A 19,731-nucleotide genomic window follows, 5' to 3' on the forward strand; every position below is an offset into this window, starting at 1 on the left:
ATCTAAAAACAAAGATGATGTGACTTACCAAACAAAAGCGCTGGCAGGTAGATACACACACAAACATACACGCAAAAGTCAAGCTTTCGCAACCAACGGTTGCTTCTTCAGGAAAGAGGGAAGGAGAGGGAAAGACGAAAGGATGTGGGTTTTAAGGGAGAGGGTAAGGAATCATTCCAATACTGGGAACGGAAAGACTTACCTTAGGGGAAAAAAAGGACAGGTATACACTCGCACACATATCCATCCGCACATACACAGACACAAGCAAGACATTTGTAAAGGCAAAGAGTTTGGGCAGAGATGCCAGTCGAGGCAGTAGTACAGAGGCAAAGAAGTTGTTGAAAGACAGGTGAGGTATGAGCGGCGGCAACTTGAAATTAGCGGAGGTTGAGGCCTGGCCGATAACGAGAAGAGAGGATATACTCAAGGGCAAGTTCCCATCTCCGGAGTTCTGACAGGTTGGTGTTGGTGGGAAGTATCCAGATAACCCGGACGGTGTAACGCTGTGCTAAGATGTGCTGGTCGTGCACCAAGGCATGTTTAGCCACAGGGTGATCCTCATTACCAACAAACACTGTCTTCCTGTGTCCATTCATGCGAATGGACGGTTTGTTGCCGGTCATTCCCACATAGAAAGCTTCACAGTGTAGGCAGGTCAGTTGGTAAATCACGTGGGTGCTTTCACACGTGGCTCTGCCTTTGATTGTGTACACCTTCCGGGTTACAGGACTGGAGTAGGTGGTGGTGGGAGGGTGCATGTGACAGGTTTTACACTGGGGGCGGTTACAAGGGTAGGAGCCATAGGGTAGGGCAGGTGGTTTGGGGATTTCATATCGATGAACTAAGAGGTTACGAAGGTTAGGTGGACGGCCGAAAGACACTCTTGGTGGAGTGGGGCGGATTTCAAGAAGGATGGATCTCATTTTAGGGCAGCATTTGACGAAGTTGTCGTATCCCTGCTAGAGAGCCACATTCAGAGTCTGATCCAGTCCCGGAAAGTATCCTGTCACAAGTGGGGTACTTTTGTGGTTCTTCTGTGGGAGGTTCTGGGTTTGAGGGGATGAGGAAGTGGCTCTGGTTATTTGCTTCTGTACCAGATCGGGAGGGTAGTTGCAGGATGCGAAAGCTGTTTTCAGGTTGTTGGTGTAATGGTTCAGGGATTCCGGACTGGAGCAGATTCGTTTGCCACGAAGACCTAGGCTGTAGGGAAGGGACCGTTTGATGTGGAATGGGTGGCAGCTGTCATAATGGAGGTACTGTTGCTTGTTGGTGGGTTTGATGTGGACGGACATGTGAAGCTGGACATTGGACAGATGGAGGTCAACATCAAGTAAAGTGGCATGGGATTTGGAGTAGGACAAGGAGAATCTGATGGAACCAAAGAAGTTGAGGTTGGAGAGGAAATTCTGGAGTTGTTGTTCACTGTGAGTCCAGATCATGAAGATGTCATCAATAAATCTGTACCAAACTTTCGGTTGGCAGGCCTGGGTAACCAAGAAGGCTTCCTCTAAGCGACCCATGAATAGGTTGGCGTACGAGGGGGCCATCCTGGTACCCATGGGTGTTCCCTTTAATTGTTGGTATGTCTGGCCTTCAAAAGTTAAGAAGTTGTGGGTCAGGATGAAGCTGGCTAAGGTAATGAGGAAAGAGGTTTTAGGTAGGGTGGCAGGTGACTGGAAAGGAAGTGCTCAATCGCAGCGAGGCTCTGGACGTGCGGAATATTTTTGTATAAGGAAGTGGCATCAATGATTACAAGGATGGTTTCCGGGGGTAACAGATTGGGTAAGGATTCCAGGCGTTCGAGGAAGTGGTTGGTGTCATTGATGAAGTATGGGAGACTGCATGTAATGGGTTTGAGGTGTTGATCTACATTGGCAGAGATACGTTCTGTGGGGGCTTGGTAACCAGCTACAATGGGGCGGCCAGGATGATTGGGTTTGTGAAGTTTATGAAGAAGGTAGAGGGTGGGGGTGCGGGGTGTCGGTGGGGTCAGGAGGTTGATGGAGTCAGGTGAAAGGTTTTGTAGGCGGCCTAAGGTTCTGAGTATTCCTTGAAGCTCCGCCTGGACATCAGGAATGGGATTACCTTGGCAAACTTTGTATGTAGTGTTGTCTGAAAGCTGACGCAGTCCCTCAGCCACATACTCCCGAAAATCAAGTACCACGGTCGAGGAACCCTTGTCCGCCGGAAGAATGACAATGGATCAGTCAGCCTTCAGATCACGAATAGCTTGGGCTTCAGCAGTGGTGCTGTTGGGAGTAGAGTTAAGGTTTTTTAATAAGGATTGAGAGGCAAGGCTGGAAGTCAGAAATTCCTGGAAGGTTTGGAGAGGGTGATTTTGAGGAAGAGGAGGTGGGTCCTGCTGTTAAAGGGAACAGCCATGGGTACCAGGATGGCCCCCTCGTACGCCAACCTATTCATGGGTCGCTTAGAGGAAGCCTTCTTGGTTACCCAGGCCTGCCAACCGAAAGTTTGTTACAGATTTATTGATGACATCTTCATAATCTGGACTCACAGTGAAGAACAACTCCAGAATGTCCTCCCCAACATCAACTCCTTTGGTTCCATCAGATTCACCTGGTCCTACTCCAAATCCCATGCCACTTTCCTTGATGTTGACCTCCATCTGTCCAATGGCCAGCTTCACACTTCCGTCCACATCAAACACACCAACAAGCAACAGTACCTCCATTATGACAGCTGCCACCCATTCCACATCAAACGGTCCCTTCCCTACAGCCTAGGTCTTCGTGGCAAACGATTCTGCTCCAGTCCGGAATCCCTGAACCATTACACCAACAACCTGAAAACAGCTTTCGCACCCTGCAACTACCCTCCCGATCTGGTACAGAAGCAAATAACCAGAGCCACTTCCTCATCCCCTCAAACCCAGAACTTCCCACAGAAGAACCACAAAAGTACCCCACTTGTGACAGGATACTTTCCGGGACTGGATCAGACTCTGAATGTGGCTCTCCAGCAGGGATACGACGACTTCGTCAAATCCTGCCCTGAAATGAGATCCATCCTCCATGAAATCCTCCCCACTCCACCAAGAGTGTCTTTCCGCCGTCCACCTAACCTTCGTAACCTCTTAGTTCATCGATATGAAATCCCCAAACCACCTGCCCTACCCTATGGCTCCTACCCTTGTAACCGCCCCCAGTGTAAAACCTGTCCCATGCACCCTCTCACCACCACCTACTCCAGTCCTGTTACCCGGAAGGTGTACACCATCAAAGGCAGAGCCATGTGTGAAAGCACCCACGTGATTTACCAACTGACCTGCCTACACTGTGACGCTTTCTATGTGGGAATGACCAGCAACAAACTGCCCATTCGCATGAATGGACACAGGCAGACAGTGTTTGTTGGTAATGAGGATCACCCTGTGGCTAAACATGCCTTAGTGCACGGCCAGCACATCTTGGCACAGTGTTACACCGTCCGCGTTATCTGGATACTTCCCTTTAACATCAACCTGTCATAACTCCGGAGATGGGAACTTGCCCTTCAGTATATCCTCTCTTCTTGTTATCCGCCAGGCCTCAACCTCCGCTAATTTCAAGTTGCCACCGCTCATACCTCACCTGTCTTTCATCATCATCTTTGCCTCTGTACTTCTGCCTCGACTGACATCTCTGCCCAAACTCTTTGCCTTTACAAATGTCTGCTTGTGTCTGTGTGGATGTGTGTGTGTGTGTGTGTGTGTGTGTGTGTGTGTGTGTGTGTGTGTGTGTATACCTATCCTTTTTTCCCCCTAAGGTAAGTCTTTCCGCTACTGGGATTGGAATGACTCCTTACCTTCTCCCTTAAAACCCACATCCTTTCATCTTTCCCTGTCCTTCCCTCTTTCCTGAAGAAGCAACCGTTGGTTGCGAAAGCTTGACTTTTGTGTGTATGTTTGTGTGTGTACCAACCTGCCAGCGGTTTTGTGTGGTAAGTCACATCATATATATATACCAAAGACTTACCATGCGGGAAAGCGCCGGTAGACAGGCACAATAAAATAACACACACACAAAATTACGAGCTTTCGCAACCGGCGGTTAGTTCGTCAGGAAAGAGGGAAGGAGAAGGAAAGATGAAAGGATGTGGGTTTTAAGGGAGAGGGTAAGGAGCCATTCCAATCCCGGGAGCGGAAAGACTTACCTTAGGGGGAAAAAAGAATAGGTATATACTCGCACACACACACACATATCCATCCATTCATAAATATATATATCACTTAAGGGTACATACACATACAAAATAACCATCTTTAACTCTTTCATTTCCTCCTTCATTGTGCCTTATGCACTACCAGTGATCCAATTTAACAGGTGGAGGAGTAGCACGTGTTGGCTGCTCTCTGCCTTAGGTAAATTAAGGCTGCACAGAACAGAGCTACTAGGTACCAGACACTGTGATGCTCATGGTAACGATCGTACAATGCTGCTTACTACTGCACGAGATGAAGCATCTGTTTGCTGCAGTACACCTGTCCTAGGTTGCCATTAGTTGGTTCAGGGAGAGAGTGAAGTGTGGTTCCAGTGAATCATTGAAGTAGGTCACATTTTGTGCTGGAAGCATCCGTAGCTGTTTGTTTGGCTAGCACTATTGTAGTTACACTAAGATGTTGTACATGGAGCAGATCCAGTGCAGCCCTGCCTGTTGCAAGTAGAGTCGCTGTTCCAGCAGTTGCACAGACACCTCTGATTGTCCATTTTGCCTAGAAACTGCTGAATCCTGCATGCCTCCAAGCCAACCTGGCATACCTTACTCCTTTCCCCCTTACTGGGTATGGGCGATTGGTGAAACACATAAACCATGTGTGATTATTTGTAATTGCGAACTGAACTAGCACATAGAGTCGTGCTTAGTCTGTCGTTACTTCTACTGTTGTTTTAGTATAGTGGATGATTGTTTTTTCCCTCTCCGCTGAGTCCCAACTGCAGAGGTGACTCAGTGCGTGAATGCTCAATGACAATTACAGCAAAGAAAAGCTTATTCTCTACAGCCTGTTTAACAATGAAATCTCACTGTGTAGCAAACACACGCTGTCAGTCAATAACCATACAAACAAAACACCTTAAGTAATGTTACAATCTAATCTATCGTTACATTCTACCCTTGTTAACCGTAATGCCACAACACACAACATATTCCTTCTTAATTCCTAGGTCTCAACCTGTGCAGTATCTCATGCGTGTGTGGCACGAGAGGCTTGTGCTCACCCTTCTTCTTACTTCCATTTGCCCTCCTCTAAGTGACTGATGCCGATACCTGCATCAGTGCATCTGAAGAACCCTGAAATGGTCATAAGTGTCAAACATAAACCAGTGCCATTCTACAAGGTGTACAACTTTGCTTCTGCCGTTTGCCGATAAGTGGCGACAATGGTAAGCAGCGGTGGCAAGAAACAGATCGCAGACGTCATGCAGCTAGTTTGGACCTCAGTCAACATAACCTCATTCAAACATTAGTCAATTTGCGTCTGCATCATAAAGTTTTTCTTGATTGAAAATGTCAGTTTACGAGCCTAATTCTCGTTATGTGTTACTGTTTTGTTTCAATATGAAGAAAACAGCGGTTGAGCCTCATCGAATGCCCTCAAGAACATATGGCAAGGATGCTATTAGTGAAATAACATGTCATGAGTGTTTCAGCGAATCAAGAACGGTAATTTTAACACCGTAGACCGGCATAGTGGTGGAAGAGAGAATGTTTTCGAAGATCCAGAATTGGAGACATTGCTGAGTGACTCGCATCAAAGATGGAAAGACTGCCCTGTTATTGAGATATTTTCTGACTGCACTGCCCCCATTTCTGTTTCATTTTGACAGGATATTTACTTGGTTGTCAAGTTTGTAAGTGGTGCAAAGCTACTTTAATTTGGGTTGTTTACTCACTTGTTACTGCTGCCCAAATATCTAATTGGTGGACTGCATCTTCATTATTTTAGTTTGTCTGTATCATATTTATCCGAGTATAAGATAACCCCAATTTTTTAAGAGGCTCCTTGAGAAAAAATTATTTTTGACATATTCTGACTAATCAAAGTAACAAATTTTTATTGACTGTCTACATTTTGATAGTACAAGGTGAAATAAACAAAACATTTACAGTAATTTTTTTAATCTTTGGTGCCTTTATTGTTTAGTTAGCCAGTCGCGTCGGGTATCACTATTTTTAATCAACATACCACCCAAACAGGACAACTGTGAAACTTATCTCTTTGTTTGACACAAATATTTGGCTGTTTCTCCCAAATATTTAATGATTTCTAAGGTTGTGGTTACAGTGGTACCTGAGAAAACAGCTGTTTTTATCTGAATATATATCAGATTTCACTTTGATACTGACATGAGAATGTTACAACACATTGTCTGCCCGCCACTTTATTATTGGCTGCAGAGAACCAGCAGCTGACTTATCCCCAGTCATTCCTGTCATACCCCAAAGTGAGCATCGACAACGTTGCTGCACAAAACATTTAAGTACAGCACTAGTACCAATCTATACTTTTACCGTACCAATTCAATTCGAATCCGTGGTTCATAAAAAGTCAAAGTATGCAGTGTAGTTTCCCATGGCTGGCAGCATAACGAAAATTGCTGCCTGCTCAACACTCCCTTCCTGGCACCCATCATAGTTCTCACTTCACAACCAAGCTAGTGTCACTGTTCCCCCTCCACCCATGTGCTTGAGCAACAGTGAAACACGGGCAGCGCTATCTTCTACACTGCAGCTCATATGTAACAACAAAAGCTAATACATAAATAAAATGTCACATTCATGATTCAGTCCAATTCAAACTTTCACTCCTCCCATGATCTAGTGATATCTGTTGGTACTATCTCCATAACAGGTCTTTCCGTGTAATTTATTCTTGCAATAACAATGCAGTCAGTATAATGTGATTTTATTTCATTTGTTAGACATTTAAGTCTGGATTCATTTTCTTTCTCATTTTATCTGAATGTCACCATATTGTTCTAAATCTGGTAACGTTTTTCTTCTAAGAAATGAATAGCGACTAAATTTTTCATTTGCAATCCACTTGGTAAATCATTACTGTTTTTCATAACTAAATAAAATACTGACTTGGTCTCAGAATCAAGTAATGGTTTTTGAAGGATGATTTTCGCCTTTGAATATTACCTTTATTTAAAAAAAAAAAAGTGCCATAACTGTAAGTACACGGCATCCAGTCACATAGGAGAACTTTTATTGAACATCTGTTCAAATACAAAAAAATTTTCCTGTGTTCCACAAAATTGTCAGTTTTTAAGCAGAACATGACATTGTTTTAGTGGTCAGTTCATAGTTTCTCCACTATTTTTTGCAGTATAGCTATGAGCAAATGTCAATACTGTATCGAGCACAGGAGTGCTTCAGTGTATTGGGAACTCTAGGGCCTTTTCTAACACAACTATTGCTTGCTAAGCCTACCATTCGCAATTTGTCAAAATAAATTTCTACAAAAACTTTAAATAGCCAAAGCTTCATCTGTAAGCGTAAGACAACCTGTATATTCACCTATTAAACAATTTTTAAAAATGTTGACCTAAGCTGCAGTAGTTTAATCTGTGAATGTAACATGACCACATATTTTTTGAATGATGAATTTGGGAAAAAATCTCATCTTATATTCGGGTAAATACGTAATCATGGCTGGCTATAGTAATTGCAGAATCTCAACCCTAAACATGTTAAAGAAATCCAGAAAATATTGTCTGAAAAGGTTAGAAGTGAAGTTCAAGAGGATTTCGAATATGAAGTGAACACAGATTGTGATGACAAAGTTGAAATTCAGCAGGCAGTCGGCAACACCTATATAAGACAACAAGTTGTGAGATTGGTTACTGATGGTACAATGACAGGTTATCAAGATTTAAGTGAGTTTGAATGTGATGTTATAGTCGGCGCACAGCATCTCCGAGGTAGCGATGAAGTGGAGATTTTCCCGTACAACCATTTCATGAGTGTACCGTGAATATTAGCAATCCAGTAAAGCATAAAATCTCTGACATCACTGCAGTTGGAAAAAGAGCCTGCAAGAACTGGACCAATGACAACTGAAGAGAATTGTTCAATGCGATAGAAGAGCAATTGCTGCAGATTTGAATGCCGGGCCATCAACAAGCATCAGCGTGCGAACCATTCAATGAAACATAATCAATATGAGCTTTTGGAGCTGAGAGCCCATTCGTATACCCTTGATGACTGCATGACACAAAGCTTTATGCCAATATCAACACTGACAATGGACTGTTGATGACTAGAAACATGTTGTCTGGTCGGACAAGTCTTGTTTCAAACAGTATCGAGCGAATGGTCGGGTATGGGTATGGACACAACCTCATGAATCCATGGACCCCACATGACAGCAGGTGACTGTTTAAGCTGGTGGAGGCTCTGTAATAGCGTGGGGCATGTGCAGTTGGAGTGATGTGGGACCCCTGATAAGTCTAGGTACGACTCTGACAGGTGACACACATGTAAGTATCCTGTCTGGTCATCTGCATCCATTCATGTCCACTTTGCATTCCGATGGACTTTGGCAATTCCAGCAGGACAATGTGACACCCCAATAGTCCAGAATTTCTCCAGAAAGGCTCATGAATGTTACTGAGCATATCTGGGATGCCTTGCAACGTGCTGTTGAGAAGAGTTCTCCACCCCATCGTACTCTTATGGATTTATGGACAGCCCTGCAGGATTCATGGTATCAGTTCCCTCTAGCACAACTTAAGACATTAGTCGAGTCCATGACATGCTGTATTGCTGCACTTCTGTGTGCTCGCAGGTGGCCCTACACAATATTAGGCAGGTGTACCAATTTCTTTGTCTCTTCAATGTATATTGTATGGAACAGAGAGAGAAAATTAAATAGTGGTTATCTGACATGATCATTCTGTGCAGGTGGTAATCTATAAATTCGTTAACATAGTGATCTTGGAAAATAAATTGTTTTTCACAAGAAGACTACAGTACAAAATGGAATAACATTCCACCTTCACAGAGAAAACACCTCAGGGCTCATAATATTATTTGAAAGTTACCTAGACTTATATGTGTGGCTACAGCAGTGAGCACACCTTTGGATTACTGCATTTGCCTCCCAGGTGACGAAATTTTATCCATTATATTTCTGTATAGATATACTGAGAGCATCAAGGTTTCATCTCTGCATAGAAAAGACATAAAACCAACAAATGTTACTGAACTGAAAGTCTTCATTCAATCTCTTGTTTTTATCTAGTGTTAACATAAGTAACAGACAAAGTTTATGGGATCTATGAGTATTGTGGATAAGTTGGCTGCTTCACACAATGCTGCAAAAAATGTGCACCTTTGGCCTATGAGTGTAACCAATGCACAAGTAATTTATTTTGACAAAATGAAAATAGTATCAAAAGAAAAGGAGTCTTGAAATAACTATGCTATGCGCTAGTTTTCCCTCATTTGGTTTGAAACAATTTGTAATCTCAGCAACCTATATGGATCTTGAAAAGAGGCTAAAGAAATGTTATTGACCAACATGTCAAGAAAAGGGAGAAGATGAAAACAGAAATGAAGAAAATGGAACTGGAGTCAAGAGTACAAGTACCTGCACAATAAAGAAAAGACTGACAAAATATTGATGCAAAATATATCAAAATCCAGGCTGTTTGCTTGAAACTTTTTGCTCTGACTTCAGTAAAATTGGCCATTTGTTCTCACAATTATGTGGTTATGATGAGACCTTTTGATGATTCATATTTTTGTGTTGCAGTGTTGTGTGTTTACTTGGTAAAATTTAATAAAACCAGTAAGTAAATAAGCAAACTGATCAATTCCACACACTGCTGAATTGAACACCACAATTTATCACACTGACAGCACCACATAAAGCTATTTTTGATGTGGGAAGGATGCACTCAACAGTTTTTACAGTTTTTCCACATCTGTGACATTAAAAATATTCCACCAACACATCATACTTTTATGGAAAAGTATGTTGCAAGGCTTGTCACAAATCACTTCCAAACATATATGGTTTTTAAATTTTACTGTCACGTGCATTTTGTGACAAAACACACAAACAAACCTTGATAAATATCAACACACCCAACAACTTATACTGCATCAAAATTTAAGGCAAGAGAGTGCCACTCAAGCAACAGGCCTGTTTCAAAACACTCTTTTCACAGACCATCTTTCAAATACACCACCCATACATGATGTTGCATGCCACAACATTATTACCTTATGGGTCAAAGTTGATGACCGGTACCAAACACTTCTTTTTTTCCCTTCATTATATCTACATCTACACGGTTACTCTGCAATTCACACTTAAGTGCCTGGCAGAGGGTTCATCGAACCATTTTCATACTACTTCTCTACCATTCCACTCTCGAATGGCATATGGGAAAAAGGAACACCTAAATCTTTCCGTTTGAGCTCTTATTTCTCTAATTTTATTATGACGATCATTTCTCCCTATGTAGGTGGGTGTCAACAAAATATTTTTGCATTTCATAAATAGATCTCACCACAAAGAAAACCGCCTTTGTTTCAGTGACTACCACCCCAACTCGCATATCATCTCGGTGACACTCTCACCCCTATTGTATGATAACATGTAACGAGCTGCCCTTCTTTGCACTTTTTCTATGTCCTCCGTCAGTCCTACCTGGTAAGAATCCCATACGGCGCAGCAATATTCCATCAGAGGACGGACAAGTGTAATGAAGTCTTTGTTCCGCCTTCCCCACAATATTATCTATGTGATCTTTAAATTTGAGTTGCTTGTAATTGTAATTCCCAGATATTTAATCGAATTGACAGCCCTTGGATTTGTGCAATTTATTGTATACCCAAAATTTATCAGATTTCTTTTAGTACCTATGTGGATGACCTCGCACTTTTCTTTGTTTAGTGTCAATTGCCAATTTTCGCACCATACAGAAATTCTCTCTAGATCACTACATGAAGTGGCATTACCATATAACTATTTATATTTAATTCTCTTTCCCCGTAGTTAGATGGAGTTCAGACTGACACACACAATATCTATTTCTTCATAGGGAAGTCTTCTAAACATATAAGAAACTCATGTAGAGGAAAGAAGGGAAAAGTAGCCAGGGCAGCAAAAATGACCACCGCAGATTTTTTGCCATGAACAGTGCTGCTGCCTACTGCGGAGCGGTCAAACCAGTTCTAATAGACATCAACATTGTCAGTGAATTTGGCAAAGGACGTCAGCTCCTCTATTTTTCAATAAAAAAATTTCTGATTTTCGTCAGGTGTGACACACATTGTTCTTGTTACCTCACTTGTGTGCAGCACAATACCTAATATCAAAGTTTAAATGATGTCTTTTGGCCTAGAAATATAGTTCCTTGTTGTTTCTGTGGCCACCTTTCCTGACAGTTCATTTTCAATTTATTTACCCCAATGAGAATTAGTAAATTCCATATGTCATGCTTAGTACTACATATTGACTTCTAAATCCTTTTATATATGAGGAGCAATGTAATAAAAACAGTCAGATGGTAAAAAAGTGAGTAAACTGTTTATTATTTCAAAAGTAATTGCCATAACTGTTAATACACTTATCCCACCGTGAGACAAGATGGCCTTCCATATATTTGGAGGCCTGGAGAAAGACATTCGTGACCATCAATTTGCTTTGGATGAAGTTGTGCACAGCTGGGTACAATCATGGCTCCATAAGCAAACATTTTTGCATGATGTCACTGACTGTGTGGTCTCACAGTGGGATAAATGTATTAACATTTGTACTTTTTTTCCATCTGTCTCATTTTCATTCAACTAGCTCTTATACAAAGCTATCATCCATTATTTGTCTTTTTAAAGGAATTTTTAATTGACTTATATTATCTAAAACTGTCTCTGTCATGTTATATTTGGTCTAACAAAATATCTGTTTGAAACTGGACAGCTGTAGCCCCTTGCTATTATTTGAGATGCAAAGGCATCATGTTGCTTAGAAAGTACATCCAGAGATCCAAACAACAAAAATGAGACCCTGTAGCAACAGAAAATGTGACAGAGGTGATAAAAAATGATAAGATGCCCTTTTCTAGTGCAGCAAAGCAGTGTAATGTTCTACATTATATGCTGAAAAGAAGAGTTCTAGGAAAAAAAATGGAGATGCAGTAGGTGGTAAAAATATTAAGGAACATTAAAGGAGTGTGTTCAATGAAGGATGAGAAATCCTTAATTATAAGGAATAATTAAAAGCAACCTGCAAAGATTAGCATTCTAGTTGGCAGAATGGAGTAAAACACTGCATCATTTTAACTACGAGTCTGAGGTGGCAGGCAAAAGACTGTATTGCATACTTTAGAGAACAGCATCATAATAATAGATTAGCAACCCGAATCTAATTCAAAGGCTGCAGCACAAGTATACAAAGTTTCCGATACTCTGAAAACAGTGCCATAAGAACAATTTCAACCTGCTCATTGCATTTATGATGTGGATGAAACTGGTCTTTTGACAGTTGAGTCCAAGAACAGCAATGTATTTCCAGTTAAAGGAAGACACCAAGTCAGTGACATTAATTGAGTTGAAAAAGGATTGCTATCCACTTTCGCAGTATATGGAGAGTGGTTATGTGTTGCTACGCTGGTGCCACATAACAACTACTTTTGCACTGAGTGTCTGGATACAAATGGTATCTTGTTTAGTGAGGCAACACACAGCTTCATATAGGATTCGAATTTACCTTTTGTAAGCGCTGTCCATATCATGTAGAGAGCTGTATTTGCCATGACTCACTGATGGTATTATAAGGGTGCATATAGAGGGATTTTGTTTTGTGATCTTATTTTTTGAAGAATGTTAACTTCAGTTCAGTGTTGGACAGAGACTGTGTGTGATTTGTTATGGACTAGAAGGCAGCCTTTAAGAGTTTCTTACGCTGTGTTGCTGTTGTTGGGGTTGCATGTTTAACCTTGCTGTTACTTAAGACCACTTTCTTACATTTTACCTATATTAGACACAAATAGTGGAATATCGTAGACAGTCAACACATTTTGGATTAACTTATGATTGCAAAGGTGCGTATATCAATGGTGACATACTTTGTTCATGTTCAGATTGGTTGACTAATGTAATAAATACATGTGAGTTGCTACTCTCACAGGTTGATCTACTCACCGCCCCCGGTAGCTGAGTGGTCAGTGCGACAGACTGTCAATCCTAAGGGCCCGGGTTCGATTCCCGGCTGAGTCGGAGATTTTCTCCGCTCAGAGACTGGGTGTTGTGTTGTCCTAATCATCATCATTTCATCCCCATCAACGTGCAAGTCGCCAAAGTGGTGTCAAATCTAAAGACTTGGACCAGGCTAGCGGTCTACCCAACGGGAGGCCCTTGTCACACGACATCATTATTATTATTATTATTCTCATCTACTCACTGACTGGCTACTCTTATTAAACAACAGAACTTTTTTGTAGTAATTTGAAATTTACAGTTAATTTTATTACTGGACAAAACAAATTTAGTTTATGTTCAATTTTTTGTGTCTAATTGATTATGAACTTTAAGTGATTGGACGTATCATTAAGGAAAGAGTAATTTGGTAGCATTTATTGTAACATTTGTGTTTTGTGTTTCTTGGATGATGAATGTTGTTATGACACTAACGTACGTAAGGCCTGATGATGGTGCAATGTATCACCAAAACCAATCACATTTTAATAAAGAAATTTAAGCACACAGCTGAAGGCAATACCATTATGGTATGTATATCCACAGGAGAAAATTTCATTGCCCCTCTCCTAATATTCTCTAGGAAAAAAAATTTTAAAAAAAAGAAAAGAAAAATGAGCTTAGAGATGGGGCTCCCACAGAACAGACTTTGCACGCCACCCTAGTGGCTGTTTTATGGAATGGTTTACACACTTTTTGAAACATGCAAAACCAACTGCTCAAGCTTCAGTTCAACATATTTTTGATGGCACTTTCACCCATATTAAGAATATAAATTTCATTGATAAGGCCAGAGGAAATCATGCAAGTATTATGTGCTAGTCCCCATACTTAAGCCGCAAGCTACAATCTTTGGACATGGCACATTTTGAAGCTTTCTACACACGTGTGTGAAAAGTTTTTTCACAACGATCCGGGAAGAATTGTTACAAATTTTCAGTAAGTTCTCTCTTGGGGAAGGCATTTCTTTGTGCAGCTGTTCCAATGACAGCAATGAACGGATTTCAAAAGTGTGGAATTTTCCCTCCAGAACCTAACATGTTTACTAGGGAAGACTTTGCTACTTCTGAGATAAATGACATTTCTCCAATCAGTGGCTCCTCTCAGCACCCAAATGTTGTGCCCTCTTCAAATTACAGACCCATTTAGCACCCAACTGATGAATCCTTTTCAAACTTCAGTTTCAGAGATTTTAAGTGCTAAGTCTTCTTCAGGGAAACGTTCCTCTCACCATCTGACCACTGAAGAAAGTCTCATCAACATTCAAATGATATGCAATTTTCAGGTACATGTTCCCCTCAGTGTCCAAACACTGAAACATCCAACTGGAGAGTTCCCCATATACCCAAAGGATATAAAACCTTTGTCTGAGGCACAGAATTTGACACATAGCTAGACGTTTCTACAAAAAGGAAGAACAACAATAATTAGTTCAAGTCCATATAAAGCTGTGCTGCCCGAGAAAAAGGAAAGGAGGAGAATTTTTAATGAAATATGAAATGGAAGCTTGAAGAAAACAGGCCAAAATGCTAGTACTGAATTTAAGGCACCACAAAATAAAATTAAGAAGACAAAATGGAGCCAAAAGCTATTAAAATGAAATATTTTAGAGAGGGAAACAGAGAAGTAGCTACCAATGATGAATATAGTGTCACAGAAAGTTTCTATTGCAATGAAGAATTTTTAAGATTTAAAGAAAATGAAAATTTGATCAGGTGTTGTAGCTGTAAACACTGGGCTCACAAACAGTGTGCTGGGTTTGAAGACGATGATGAGTTTGAGTGTGAATTTTGTAACTGATTTAATAAAGTTTCCAAGAGTCACTCTTTCATGACTGAATTCCTGAGCCTCACTGAGTTGTTAATGTCTATTATTGTCTCATTGAGAATAAACAACAATTTTCACTGGTTGAGAATTTGTGACTAAAATGTATGGAAATTCAAATTTCAATTGACTTCTTAATCTTCATTATTATTCCATTAAAAGTAATCTGTTGTTAAGTAAACATTGTAATTTCACATTTCTTTTTATATCAGTAACTTATACAAAAAAGACCAGGCACTGCCCAGTTTATCCTGTTGAATGAAATGTGCATATGGCATATATGGCTGGGAGTCCCCGTTTAGAGAGTTCTGCCACCTGCCCCTTTTTATTTGATGCCACTTCGGCATCTTGCATGTTGATGATGATGAAATAATGTTGAGAACAACACAACATATAACCCCCGAGCATGGAAAATTTCCAAATAGGCAAGGTACTGAAGTTGGGCCGCTCACATGTCATTCAGCCATGCTGATCACTCAGCTGTGGAGGCAGATAAGGGGAGCAAGTCATGTAAATTTCTGTTTGTATACTTATTAATAATTGGTGTGATGTCTACGTAGATTCAAAATGTGTAAAAAGCAAGCTTCTATCAATAACCAAGGACTGGTGAAAATTCATTTTCCCTTAGACATGGCACTCTACCCTACCTTCTCCTTTTTTGTTGTTCTGTCCCCGTGTGTTTTAATACACAAACTAGTTTTAGTTTCCTGAGAACTGTTAGGTATTTTGTGAGCCTACTGTGCTAATTTCTTTTGAGACTGACTATAACATGTCTGGCTTAAAAACTATGCCTCTTTCTCTAAACATAATCCAGTTTGCCTTCCACTCCCAGCTCTTCTGTTCTTCCTGCTCCTATTCATGTGCAGGCCATGATCACCACATCCCCGTCTCGCAGTTGCAGCAGTAAATAATGAAATGATACAAGACTCCGTAGTACACAAAAGCAAACCTCTCAATACTTTGTTTACATGACTGGCAGTTGATTTAACACAAGATCAGTCATGGCACTATGAAATCTGTAGAAAAATACTATAGTTTTGCTGTTTCCATTCTCATTCCCTATAGATAACCTTTAGTGCTGTAAGCTAAATCGTACAAGTTATTATAAACTCAAACATATTGTCATCTCCTTTTTGCACTGATAACTTGAATTAAGCTATATGTGTAATATCATATGTTTTAGAACTGGCAGTATAATTTCAAACTATCCAAAAGGCAAGAATTATGGTGATAAATCAAAATCACTCTACAGAGACAAGCACTTACTTTTCACGGTGTGCATTTTCAGCTTCTTCCTCATCTGGCAAGTGACCAAAAGGTTCAGAAGAGATTGATGCAACACTTGTCAAAATGACACGAGAATCACTGCTTGATGTCAGCACAAGCTGATCGTGGAAATGATTGTATCTTATACTCCACACCCTGAAGAAATAAGTTGTATCTGTCACAAACATTTAAAACATATGAAATCATTTGCTGCAAATTTCTTTTATGGGTTGCTGTTACACTTGAATTGGAATGTACAAGTAAATAAAATTTGTTTCCTGCATACATGATGCTATTTTATAATTATACTAGAGAGGAGAACCACCAAAAGTAATATCCACATCCACTTTTGTCATTTTATCTGCCTATTAGATAAAATAATTGCAACTGTGACAGTCATAACTTGATATTTATTATAATTATGAAATAAATAATGATGTACCTCAGATTAATGCTTACCAGTGCGAGTGATCTGAGCGAGAAATAACAGGTTCAGTTCCATTTCGGACATCCCAAAATTTGCTGCACCCATCATCACCACACGTTGCCAGGTAATACTGCTTGTTTGGATTGAAGTCTAGGTCCCTAAGAAACATAGTTCATTTTTATTACATTTGTATTTTGACAGATGGCTGGTCTTTCTTTATTCTGCTACCATAAGAACATACTTGTAGGCACACCTTACTCTCAGTCTCAACTGTATTTCTTAATCTACATTTTCCTCTCTATGTAGTATACGGACAGTGATTATAATGATGATTAAGATTATATTTTGTAGGAATAAGGGATGGGAAGAGAACATTAAATTTTCTAGTAACTACAGTCCCCCCATAACCCCCCCCCCCCCCCCCACACACACACACACACACACACACACACAGAGAGAGAGAGAGAGAGAGAGAGAGAGAGAGAGAGAGAGAGAGAGAGAGAGAGAGAGAGAGATGTATATACCTGATAAGTTGGCTATGAGCCCCCTCAATGGTCCAAACCTGCTGCAGACCTGCACGGAGATCCCAGCTACGAATGTGGCTGTCATTCGCTGTCACAAATTGTGTGCAGTTGTGATGAGGATTCCATTTACCAGTGGTGAAACGAGGCTGGCCCTTACCTTCCAGCATGCCGACTGACACCATCTGTATGCAAATAGGAAATTGAAATTTTAATCTCTCTGAGCAGAATGGAAAATCTCTCACACTCCTTAATGCAAAAACCAATGCTAACCTAATACATACAGGGAAGTGAACAAAATATTTTACTTCTTGAAGTTGGATTCCATTGGGAATCATAGAGTTTAAGAAAAAATTATTCATTAGTTGCTATGTTCTTCTGTATTGACACTATGTTGAAGTAGTTGTAATGTGTGTTTTTATTACACTAGTCTTCAAGACTTCAATATTTGCACTGAAGATGGTGACAGAAATCAATTTGCTGTACCAGATGATTTCAAACCTCTTATGACTGATGCTGCCATTTTTCTTGTTTACTACACATAATATTTTAATTAACCAAAGTAGATTTGTGTCATGGAGAGGCTACAACAAGCTTGTTAACAAACTCAACTGAGAGGCAAGTTTTTATGGATTTTATAAAATCAGCACAAATATTTTGTACATACAGTATACAGGGTGTCCCAAAACTATTTGTTAAAATTAATACAGGAGGAAGAGAACATCAAAAGAAATATATTTAGTTGTGCTAAACACGGTTCCTGGCAGCAGTTTCTATTGCTATGGATGATTTACACAGAAGGTAGTTTAGCATGCTAATTAAGCAGTGGCATTCGCAGAAACTACTCAACGATCAGCCTGTATGCACGCAGTACGTCATCGGATCATTGACTGTTGTGTCTGTTCAAAGATTCCTGGCATGTCCGCAATGGTACCAGCAGCGATGGCAATTCTAGCAATGAGGTCGTCTTTTGTTTTCACACTGGTTTAATACAACAGCTGCTTCATATGCTCCCAGTGGAAGAAATCCAGACATGTGAGGTTAGGTGACCTGTATGGCCAGGCCAAAGAACCACCTCAACCGATTCATCAATTCCCAAAGGTGGCTCTCAAATGATCCCTCACAGCAGTGCTGAAATAGGCTGGCACCTCACCTCATTGTGCTGGAAGTGGCAACACAACAACCACAAAGATGAAATACCTACCTGAGGTAGAATGGAAGAATGTAAGGTCCAATCAGTCTATCACTGAGAATTCCTTCTGACAGATTAACAACGGCTCACTTTTGATCAGCACGAGGTCAAGTACCTCATGGATTTACATGCGAATTGTCATCGACACCAACATGACAGCTTACGTCATCACCACTAACAAAGTGTTCCCCAATATTACAAGTTGACTGCAGAGACTATATGTTCCTCCTCAAAATACAGTGTTCATAAATCCGCATTACAAACTTCTAGGACTCTTAAGAGGGAGTGAGTAGATAATATTTTGAATTTGAACCCCTGTCGGGAAAAGTACAGTTTCCGTGCTACAACCATTTCAAAACATGTTGGTAATGCTACCACTTTTTCAAGTAACTGATTAAGTGTGACCCATTACACCACTTTCTTTACAGTTCCACTGATTAATAACTAAATAAATTGCTTGTGTACTCATGTGATGCAGTGTGGTCTCTTACAATTTGGGTGTGCGGGGTCTCCTTGGAGCACTGCAGTCGTGCATGCTGATGGTGAAAATACCCTTTCTTGAAGCAGTTGCAAAATTGTGGCAAAAAAGGTATGCAATAAAGGTGGGAGTTGTGAAGAACAATCTTGATAAATTCAATGAGCAGCTCTTCCATTACCATGAGCTTCGCCATTCAATAGGAACATGTTGGTGTAGCCTGCATACATGTAGTCAGCATGTTGCTCTAACACTCACAGGAATATGAATGAGGCTTGAACCAGGTCAGAGAGGTAGGACAGATGTCAAATCACATCAGCCAATCTGATATAACCAGCCCTCCAGTGTAACTCCCTGTTGAATACCTACCTAGAAAACATGTTTCCAAATGGCTGTAGTGTGAAAACAGTATGCTTCCAGATACAGTTCCTACTCAGGATATTATGTGCGCACTTCCCTCTACAAATCCTAGAAGCTTCTAATGGGAATTTCCGAGCACCCTGTACATTTAATTCGCTGTTCCCTACCCTGTATTCTGGTGATAGGGTTCCTTTGGAGTATAGTTTTAATCAGAGACCTCTGTGACTAAGGAAAAAGGGACTAATAACCTTGCTGTTTAGGCCCTTTAATCTACAAACCAACCAACCTACCTCCTGTATCAATTTGAATGAACAATTTCTGAACACCCTGTATAGAATTCTTAAGCATGTATGTTGCCTGTCTGTAATCATTTTAATTGCTTGACAATTTACGTACATCATCACATTTATGTTGGTGTAAATTTGTACAGAAAGTAACAGTTTTTCTAGAA

The 19,731-nt window shown here is 40.5% G+C and overlaps 2 protein-coding genes across 11 annotated transcripts in view; one reads left to right on the top strand and one right to left on the bottom strand.

Moving 5' to 3' along the window:
- Positions 1 to 19,731, top strand: part of LOC126278044 (mitochondrial ribonuclease P catalytic subunit) — a 183,368-nt gene that overhangs the window by 130,926 nt on the left and 32,711 nt on the right. For 2 of the 8 annotated variants that reach the window (XM_049977809.1, XM_049977808.1), the window contains exon 9: positions 16,328 to 16,411. The exons of 2 other annotated variants lie outside the window; for them this stretch is intronic. The gene's annotated coding sequence lies outside the window, so the exon portion shown is untranslated. Of the gene's footprint in view, positions 1 to 13,147; positions 13,708 to 16,222; positions 16,242 to 16,327; positions 16,414 to 19,731 lie in introns of those variants that run through there. 4 more of the 8 variants (XR_007550639.1, XR_007550638.1, XM_049977805.1 and 1 more) reach the window with 4 other exon arrangements.
- LOC126278046 (EARP-interacting protein homolog) overlaps positions 1 to 19,731 on the bottom strand; it is a 32,695-nt gene that overhangs the window by 5,506 nt on the left and 7,458 nt on the right. For all 3 annotated transcript variants that reach the window (XM_049977823.1, XM_049977825.1, XM_049977824.1), the window contains exons 5-7: positions 17,257 to 17,438; positions 16,765 to 16,890; positions 16,306 to 16,461 (exon numbers count right to left, since the gene is read on the bottom strand). In XM_049977823.1, the coding sequence (XP_049833780.1) occupies positions 16,306 to 16,461; positions 16,765 to 16,890; positions 17,257 to 17,438 (464 nt within the window). The remainder of the gene's footprint in view (positions 1 to 16,305; positions 16,462 to 16,764; positions 16,891 to 17,256; positions 17,439 to 19,731) is intronic.

This window comes from Schistocerca gregaria, chromosome 6 (assembly GCF_023897955.1).
Source record: "Schistocerca gregaria isolate iqSchGreg1 chromosome 6, iqSchGreg1.2, whole genome shotgun sequence".
Taxonomy (NCBI): domain Eukaryota; kingdom Metazoa; phylum Arthropoda; class Insecta; order Orthoptera; family Acrididae; genus Schistocerca; species Schistocerca gregaria.